Source organism: Aedes albopictus, chromosome 3 (assembly GCF_035046485.1).
Source record: "Aedes albopictus strain Foshan chromosome 3, AalbF5, whole genome shotgun sequence".
NCBI lineage: Eukaryota > Metazoa > Arthropoda > Insecta > Diptera > Culicidae > Aedes > Aedes albopictus.
Genome location: NC_085138.1, coordinates 239,500,799 through 239,510,799, shown reverse-complemented (window position 1 = coordinate 239,510,799; position 10,001 = coordinate 239,500,799). Strand labels below are relative to the sequence as shown.

General features: G+C 46.9%; 1 protein-coding gene and 1 long non-coding RNA gene across 6 annotated transcripts in view; both read right to left on the bottom strand.

Moving 5' to 3' along the window:
- Positions 1 to 1,373: 1,373 nt before the first annotated feature.
- LOC109420110 (receptor-type guanylate cyclase Gyc76C) overlaps positions 1,374 to 10,001 on the bottom strand; it is a 166,326-nt gene continuing 157,698 nt past the window's right edge. For all 5 annotated transcript variants that reach the window (XM_062859737.1, XM_062859735.1, XM_062859736.1 and 2 more), the window contains 4 exons: positions 3,671 to 3,955; positions 3,365 to 3,611; positions 1,999 to 3,310; positions 1,374 to 1,935 (listed from right to left, as the gene is read on the bottom strand). In XM_062859737.1, the coding sequence (XP_062715721.1) occupies positions 1,740 to 1,935; positions 1,999 to 3,310; positions 3,365 to 3,611; positions 3,671 to 3,955 (2,040 nt within the window). In that variant the 3' untranslated portion in view covers positions 1,374 to 1,739. The remainder of the gene's footprint in view (positions 1,936 to 1,998; positions 3,311 to 3,364; positions 3,612 to 3,670; positions 3,956 to 10,001) is intronic.
- LOC134291677 (uncharacterized) lies at positions 5,199 to 8,724 on the bottom strand. The gene is made up of 2 exons (XR_009999225.1): positions 6,254 to 8,724; positions 5,199 to 6,195 (listed from the first exon to the last, which is right to left on the bottom strand). It is a non-coding gene; the product is annotated as an uncharacterized LOC134291677 (long non-coding RNA).

Genomic DNA, 10,001 nt, shown 5'->3' with positions numbered 1-10,001 from the left:
ATGTTTTGTTTCGCAAGCCATAAGAAAATTGCATCGTAATGGCAACAGTGAATCTTGGAGTGGATGATTATTGAAGTACAGCGTAAATTATTGTGAAATTAACGCATGCACAAAAATCACTCTAACTTGGTCTCCCGCAAACTCCCGCAAAAAAGTCCGAAAGCATCTGAAAAAGCTGAGTATAAACTAGCTTCCTAAACCGGTTGCATGTCGAATACGGTCGAATACTACTACTTTTTGAACAAGTTGGCAAATAAATCGTAAAATTTGAGTAAATATTGTAAAATTTTAATATAAACTTAAAGCCATCGCAATTTGTGCATCAAATATGTGAAATATAGTTAACTGTTAGAAAATGTGTGCGTTATACGTATTGGGCACATTTTTCACCACAAATCATAGTTTTCTTAATATTGATTAAAATCGCGAATTTTTGCTTATAAGAAGTTTCTCCACGTATTGGGCCCATATAGCCGAGGCGGTAAACGCACGGGTATTCAGCATGACCATGCTGAGGGTGACGGGTTCGATTCCCGGTCGGTCCAGGATCTTTTCGTAAAGGAAATTTCCTTGACTTCCTTGGGCATAGAGTATCTTCGTGCCTGCCACACGATATACACATGCAAAATGGTCATTGGCAGAGGAAGCTCTCAGTTAATAACTGTGGAAGTGCTCATAGAACACTAAGCTGAGAAGCAGGCTTTGTCCCAGTGAGGACGTTACGCCAAGAAGAAGAAGAAGAAGTTTCTCCATACAAAAAACCATAAAATTTCGTTACAAATCAAAAAATCAGTCGGTATACAATCAAACATAGCCCAAACAATCACACACATACAGGGTATGAAAAACGGATCACGCCGAAAAACAAACGCTTTGTCCTAAGCGGTGCATGTTGGTAACATAGGCGCTCCGCAACAAGCGCATGTCAGGCGAAGAGAGCAATAAAACAAACATCGCTTGCCGTGCGTGTGCCGATATTCCGGCTTTTCAGCTGAAATTTTCGACCCACACCATCAGATTCATAAGCATTTGGACGAATTAAGACTCTTGCAAACCTCAGAGTCGAGTTTCAGTTGTAAAACAATGCGAAAATCACGATGTGAAAAGTGCGAGACAAATATTCCTACCATTTTAATTGTGAACAAACTCGGGAGCGATTTTGTCATTATCTGCTAACGAAAAAACAAAGCGTTGTTGCCGTGCCTTCTTTGTTGCCTATTTTTCGCTTGCGGTGGCATATTCTGCGTACACTGCACACATATGAAAATTTATTGATCTTAGAAAAACAACTTTTTAGACTTTTGTCGCGAAATTTTGATTTCTGGCCCATAGTGGACCGGGACGACTACATAAATGAATGGTGATATGAAAATATGACCCCATATTCTTACACATTGAACATTCGTTTTATTGAAGTACGTTAAGACCCATATTCGATATATTCGATACTGTACTAGCGTAATTTCCTGTAATTTTCTATCCATGCGGTTTCCACTCATTATTAATTCTACACTAGACTTCTACTAACAGATTAAGCTATGAAACCTGACGTCCTGTTTTGTTTCGTATGCAATAGGTAACAGCAAAGTATTTATCACATCGACTCGAACATGTAACTGCTGGAACAGTTTCCAATGACTAGATACAATTTATACACAGAGTAGTTTTCGTTTTACAAACATTGAAGACATTATTGGTCGTTATATTCTATTCTAATAGGGTGTGGTTAGAACTACTAGTTAAGTAGCAACGGTGTTAGTGAGCAATGGCGTTGTGACCGTGGGGCAAGACTGTGCTAGGAACCGTTCGGCGTTCAGTCCAAGATTATCGATACATGGGCAAGAAGAGGTGAAGTCCTCGGTATCCGCTAGGCTATTGTCGGACTTTCGCGTACTGGCGTCGGAAATAACTTCCATCAGGGCATCATCGCTATAACTGCAATAGGGATAAAAAGATGTTATTAGAGAGTCCACGTTTAACATTCATCAATATACTTACTGATGATATCGGTGTTGTTCCAACATTGATCCACTGGCAAACCGCAATCTCTTAGGTGATTCTAGACTAGATGAGCGTGGTAATGAACTGCGTGGTGTTACCACACGGGTCTTGAGCGAGCTTCGAACGCCGTTCGTGGTGTTCGACTGTTTGAGCATTCCAATGTATTTGTTCAGAGCCCGTGAACCACGTCGCTCGGTACGCTCCTGAGTGCGTTTGGCTCTCGCTTCTGGATCTTCGCCGACCAGCCAAAAAGTTCGTTGCTCTCCCTTTCCCTTCATTGGAATATATCCCCGATCTTCAAAGTGGTACCCTCCGAGAGAGTCGAGAATTTCTTTGGTTTGTAAACTGCAGTGAATCTTCAGCTGCAGACCCGTAGATTCCATTCGAGAGGCAGTGTTCACCGTATCCCCGAAGAGGCAATACCGAGGCATTTTGAGCCCAACCACTCCAGCACACACTGGCCCTGAATGGATACCGATTCTTAAATATAAACGATCGTTAGGTCTGTGCCGGATTTTGAACTCGGATACGGCGTCCAATAGTTGCAAGGACATGGAAGCAATCTCAGCAGCATGAGTCAGTCCGTTTCGAATGGGCAATCCTGATACGACCATGTACGCATCTCCTATCGTTTCGACCTTATAAACGTCGTAATGCCCTATGATCGAATCGAAACATGTGTACAGGTCGTTCAGGAAATCTACTACTTGCAGCGGAGTGCTTTCCGCTGACATAGAAGTAAATCCCACAATATCGCTAAAATAAATCGTGACTAGATCGTAACTCTCAGCCTCAACTTTATGCCCTCTTTTCAGCTGCTCAGCCACGGGTCTTGGAAGCATCTCTAGCAGTAACGCATCCGTCTTTTTCTTCTCTTCCTGCAACTGATCCGTACGCTCGTCAACCAGCTGTTCAAGATTGGTTGCATACTTTTCCATCATAGCCATCATGTTATCGAATATATTTGGCTTCATACCCTTCCGAAGAACCCGTAACTTATTTCTAATAGCTTTAAAATCTGGTCGATCTTCTGGCTTCTCCGCCCAACATTCTCTCAAACATTCGCGAACACAATCGAAGGACGTCTCCAGCGGTTGAATTGCTGGTCGGAAGGGAGTGTTCGGGTCCAGTGGATGCAGAACTCGTTTCAAACATTCCGCCGGGGTACACTCGATCTCACCGAACGGACCTTTGCGGGTGAAGATCTCATACAAGACTATTCCAAACGAATATACGTCTCCTTTGGGTGATCCAGGAACACAGGAAACTGGACCAGCTCGTAGCAACTCTGGTGCTCGGTAGAGAAGTTCTGAAAAGAATCTTGATTGTTTAAAACTATTTCAAAAATGAATCATCATCTTACTTTCACACTTGCTCTCAGCCTTCTCCTTCTCGTCGTGCATTTCGTCGGCACCCTGTTTGAACCCGAACAAACCAAAATCACTCAGTTTTACCACCCATCTGGAATCTATCAGACAGTTTGATGTCCGCAGAGACCCGTGAAAACGCAACGGCGAGTCATGTAGATAGCTCATTCCCCGCAAAATATCGGCAACCATCGACGCCGTGAACATGTTATCCAGCTTGACGTCTTCGTTCTCCAGTACGTCCTAAAAAATTCAAAAACTTCAGCCCTGTACAACTACTCCGAATTATACCAAACAGTTACCTTCAAACTCCCCCGGGTGCAGTACTCGGTGATGATGCAGATATTGGGCGGGTCCGTACAGGCCCCGATAAATGCATTCAGATTGTCGTGCCTCATGTCGCGCAGCAATTTCAGCTCTTTCTTCATCTCCCGAGTGATGTCGATGCTCTTCTTGCGAACCTTCTTGATGGCGTACATCTGACCCTTGTACATACCGATCGGTGTGAAAATCGTCGTATAACGGAAGTCCAAGTCCGGGTTGGAGCTCAAACTGACCTGGCTGGTTCGGATGAGGGGATGGGTGTTCTGCAATTGTACGTGTGTAGTAAGACAAATGAGATCAGTAGGAAGGGGGGTTTGTTAGACAAGAAACTAAACTTTTGGTCAGAATATCGTTTATTTAGTAATAGTGATACGAAACTTCCGTGTAAAACCCAAATTCATCGAACTCATAGGAAACATTAAGCCCACTACAAGCGCTCTATTGCTTATTAAATAAAATCTCACTCCCTAATTCTTTCGACTGATGTGCAGGATGTCTCCTGAGTTCCGACAAAACGTTTATTGTGAATATCAATAGAGATAAGTGACATTTCAACACACGAACACTAACGCAAATTTTTCCTCACACAAAAGTGCACGCCGATTGAAAGGCTATACAGATTGCATATGCAAATATTACCCAATCGAATTGGGTAAAACGGGTAAATAATGATAAAACTAACGTCCGGGGCAAGAGTGCAAATATTTTCCTCGCAGTTTCACAACTACATCTACTAAAAAGGCACGCATCCATTTGAACGTGATTACCTCTATACTCAAAAAAGTGATGTAAGAGATACTGTTTGGTCACTACGCCTTACGGGAACTTTAACCTCAATACCTTTCCGTACATGACATTCCATAACACTGGACCCAGGATGGAACCTTGCTGCGGAACTTTTGAGGTTATGGGAAAGCACTTCTGTTATACCCTACCTTTGTATACATGTACCTTGATATTTACATTGTCCCAAATCCTCCCCATATTGAGCCGTTACGAGTTAGTGTGTAAGACAGAACCCAGTAAAACCCGTTAGCGAACGGTAGTTCGAAACATGTCCGCGGTCGCGGCTGAGAAGCCAATTGAATTATTATAACTAAAAGTGAAGAATAAAGTGAATTTGTCGATTAGCTGTTGTGTTCATCATTTCTCTCGGCCGTCAAAACAGTTCTGGCGACTAGAATGGCGAATCCGGACAACGTTGCTGCTGCTGCTGTCGGTCGCCTTGGTGCTGCTGCCCGTGCTGCTGCTGGTGTTCCGCCACCAAGTTTCGCGATCGACCCCTTCGATCGGCGGAAACTAAAATGAATGCGGTGGGTGGAACGGTTGGAGAACGCGTTCGCCATCTTCGACATCAACGAAGAGGCGATGCGGAAAAGTTTGCTGCTACACCATATGGGCCCCGAAAGCTACGACATAATCTGCGACAAAATCGCCCGGGAGGCACCCCGTGCAAAAACGTATCGACAGATTCTTGACATATTGGAGGCATTTTTCAACCCCATCCCGCTCGAGATCAGTGAAAACTTTCGATTTAAGTGCCGTCGCCAAGGCGACAAAGATGCTGCTTCGCCGGACGAGTCCATCGATGAATATTTGGTGGCACTTCGACGGATTGCGGTTACGTGCAACTTTGGCCAGTACCTGGAAACCGCCCTCCGCAACCAGTTGGTGTTTGGCATCAGGAGAAACGACATCCGAAGCCGGCTGCTGGAGAGAAGGCAGCTCACACTGCAGGACGCTCGCGACATCGCTGTAAGTATGGAGCTCTATGTTCCCAAATGGAGGAGAACGTGCCTCTGGAGCCGACCTACTGATACCTGATGGAGCTGTCGAAGAAGGGCGGAGCTGAAATCGAAGGTGGCCAAGGTAAGTAGGAGGTCCACAAAGTGCAGCACCAACCAGGTAAGCGGAACAAGTCTGTAATTATCGGGTAAGTCGGTCGAGAGCGGTACTGAGACTCCCCGACACAATAGCCTCAGGGTCGGCACGCTCACGTCACGGAACTCGCGGGCAGAGAACTCTCGCACTTAAAATAGGGAACCACAACAGCACTTCACGGACAACTACGCTTTATTCGGTCTAACTGGTCTGTATTTCTGGCACTTCCTTACACTCCCTCTAATTCCCACTTCTTTAAGCTAACCTGACCTTATCGTTGGGGGCCCCTTTGTCAGCAACACTCCACCACACCTGTCCTCCACTGCTTCCTAGATACTGTGCGCGATGGCGGCGCGCAGGCCTTCGGGCAGCTTCCTGATGCTGGCGCACACGATGGCGGCGCACGGTACTTCACACACCGCTATCAGCGATGGCGACGTCCTACGGGTTTGGGTGGTTTGGGGTGGCACTACACGGGTTCCTGAACCTCCTACGCGTCTCCGTCCTGCCGATATGGTGACGGATCGGCCTTCGGCAAGTTCTATGCCGGAAATCGCCCAGATGGTCACGGAGACGACGTAGGGAAATCGGTCGTGCACTTTCACGTCAAAACGGCGGGGTTCTGTAGCACAGAGAGGGCATTACTCACAGGTTTTAAATGTTACGGTTACTGTTATTACCTGTAGTCCACTTCTCTGACACTTCTTCCACTTTTCAACTTTCTCCAATAACTCTGCATAAAACTTTCCAAACTTTTACTTCTGTCCAAACTTTCCAAACTTTTACTACTGTCTTAGTCGACGAACTCTGGGCAAGTGATAGCATACCGAGTCGTTGACTGCCTTGAGGTTCATGACCTCGTTCCTCGGTCATTGCCCTCTCCAGCCATCCCATTTCTCAATGGCCCCGTTACGCCACCCCTCATGGCCGCTCAATGGTTGGTAACCAGTCCATCTGGTGGAGGGTTTTCCAACTACGATGTGTAGCGTGCTGATGGTTGCTTTTAGGGTGGTGGAGCCTAGCCTTGTCCTGTCTAGCCTATCGGGAGCTTTTTAGCTGGGTGACACCTACACTAACCATGAGTATTACCTGCCATATTACATTTTTACATTTCACGCATCACAAATCACGAAGTTCTCGGTAACACTCACGACACAAAATAACCAACACTTACAAGTCGAAGGCGAAAATAAACGAAGGGGAAAAGCTTTTTACTCCGAGGGGGGCTGGTGCAAGTGATGTTAGCCGCTACCGCTGCGATGAGAAATCTCACCTTGTCAATACCTGCAAACGCAAGCACACCTAATGCAAGTTCTGTGGCCTGAAGGGACACCTGGAAAGAGTGTGCATTAGTATGGGACAAACATTGAATTTTCGCTCCAGTCGACTTTTTTGATTTCATTTAGGTCCCATATGAACTGTGCAAAATTTCAGCGCAATCGGTGAAACTATAATTAAGCGCAAGCCGTTGAAAGTTTTCATAGGATTTACTATGGGAAAAGTTACACTTTCAAATAAAAAATCCCAGAGGTCGCCCCTTGTCTCCTTAATTCAAATCGATCAACGCTTCTTGTAGAAAAATCATTTATGAAACTTTCCTTCGAAGACCGCAATACGATTGGAAGTTTGTGGAAAAAGTTATTGATTTATTACCGATTAGTAATTCAACGAACGGCTTTTTGTTTTGTTTTATTAGCAGCACTATACCTACTGCCTTGGCTGCTGCTGTTTCTGGGGGTGGTGATACCTCCCGCCACCACATGCAACAACGGCAGCAGCAGTGCTGCTGATAAAACGAAACGAAAAGCCGTTCGTTGGATCACTAATCGGTAAAAAATCAATAACTTTTTCCACAAGCAATCATTCGTTTTGCGGTCTTCGAAGGAAAGTTTCATAAAAGATTTTTCTGCAAGAAATGTTGATCGATTTGAATTAAGGAGAGAAGGGGTGACCTCTGGGATTTTTTGTTTGAAAGTGTAACTTTCTCCATAGTAAATCCTATGAAAACTTTGAACCGCTTGCGCTAAATTATAGTTTCACCGATTGCACTGAAATTTTGTACAGTTCATATGGGACCTAAATGGCATCTAAAAAGTCGACTGGAGCGAGGATTTAATTTTTCCATACAAGTGTGTCCCATACTAGTGTGCATGAGAAAATCCGGCTCGAAGGCCAGTGGTGCGCGATCGTCGGGTAAACAAAGTGCCGTGCAAACGAATTTCGTGGACAATTCCGCAAATGACTATAGTGATGCGAAACCCGATGTGCGCGAGGTGTGTTCGGTAAACACCATTTCGGACAATGCGAAAATTTGAATAAAAGTGCGCGTGAATGGAGTACCGATGCGTTTCGAGGTGGACACGTGATCGCCCGTCACCATCGTGAGTGCGAACTGCTGGAAGCAAATGTTCCAGGCAGCAAAACCATAGACTTAAGTTAAGTTGGCAAAACTGCGGCAATGAGATACGAATCTCGTGAGCTATTGCAATACTAACATTGACGTGCTCGGGATAATGGACGCTCGTGTCGAATACGATGGACAGAATTCGCAGTTACCGTTGTACGTCGTGAATTCGGAAAAAACATCCGTTGATCGGGCGCGAATGGTTTAGTCGTCTGTCGGTCGATTGGAATGTGCTGCTGCGGAAGGAGTATGCGGTGAATGAGATACGCGGAGGTGCTTCGAGAAGCAACTGTAGTGCTTGAATAGTGTTGCTGATACTGCTGCCGCCGTGAAGAAGGTTCTGCAAAAGTTTCCGAGAGTATTCGAGGACTCCATCGGAAAGATCTCCCGTGTCCAAGCCAACTTGCCGCTGAAGAGTGATGCCCGCCCTGTCTTCCTGAAGGCGCGTAAAATCCCGTTCAACCTGCAGAGTGTGGTCGATGCTGAGCTAGACAAGCTAGTTGCGGAGGGAGTTCTCACCAAGGTCAACCAGAGTAATTGGGCGACACCGATTGTGCCGGTGAAGAAATCCAACAACCGGGTGCGCATCTGCGGCGATTACAAACAAACCGTCAACCCCAAACTTGTGGTGGACAAGCACCCACTTCCTACGGTGGACGAGCTTTTCGCGTCGCTCGCTGGTGGGAAGAGATTCAGCAAAATCGACCTGGTGCAGGCATACCTGCAGATGGAAGTTGCTCCAGAAGATCGCGAAATCCTCACACTGAGCACCCATCGCGGTCTTTTTTTTTTCCTTCTAAACCATAGGGGGATAAATCTGCTCATCAGACACCCTAACAGGAAGGTTAGGGTAGTGTGGGGTTGAGGCCGTCTTCTACAATGCCGGTAGAAGCCAGGACTACTCTCTCCTCGACCCACTAAAACACATTCCTATGGTCGCCAAACCCTACGTCTCTCCGGAACCACCAAGAAGGTATTGCTTCAGAGAGGGGCTAGTGCATATCGCACCCTCAAGGTTAGCTGCCGTAGCCTAGCAGCAACGAACATCGGTGACTCGCTCTGGAGAGTCCATCACGATAGCATGCTGGCGCTTAGCCAGTTTCCCGAGTGGTCTTCGCCACTCCCTTTGTCCGGGCAAGGTCAACCCCGGGCAGGGTCAACCCCGCCCGCGCCCTACTGCTGAGCGGACATCAAGAACTGATGCCCACGTGCAACCCGATCTGACCTGCCCGTAAGGAAGGGTATCACTACCTTTCAGGCCCTATCAGATGCACCCGTAGGTTGCAGACAGCAGGATCTCACCTACCCCGACCCTTGCCGGGGACCCCTTTCCAACCGCGGGCTCAGATCCAACCCAGTAGACCGACGCCACGACAGCACCGCTGCCGGGACTTCCTCTCCGCGGCCACTTAATCGCTGTAAGGGTCGATCTCGACCGCAGGGCACCGGTATGACCTACGAAGCCGACTTCGAACCCCTGGACCACCTCTTGTACTGCATCTGGACTAGCCATTCTCCGAGTCCACGCGCCACCTCCTCTGTAGCTCCCAGACGATATGGGTGATAGCCGTTGAAACGGCATTCTAGCTAATCTCATCCCTACACATTCTCTGGACCAAGTTGTCCGGAGTTGTGTCCTCCCCGCATGTGGCAAGCATGCGGTCACGCATTGTGCGAAAACGCGGGCACACGAACAAAACGTGTTCCGCCGTTTCCTCTAAACCATTGCACACTGGGCATTCGGGAGAATCCGCATGCCCGAAACGGTGTAGATACTGTCGGAAGCAACCATGACCTGTAAGGACCTGTGTCAGGTGGAATGAAACTTCCCCATGGCGCCTATTAATCCAACTATCTACCCTCGGTATCAACCTATGGGTCCACCTTCCTTTGGTGGAACTGTCCCACGCGCGCTGCCATTTGACCATAGAGGCCATCCTGACAGTCTTGCGTATGCCTCTTGTGCCGCGCATTTCAAAGCACTCCATGTCCTCACTGATAAGAATGCTGATAGGCACCATACC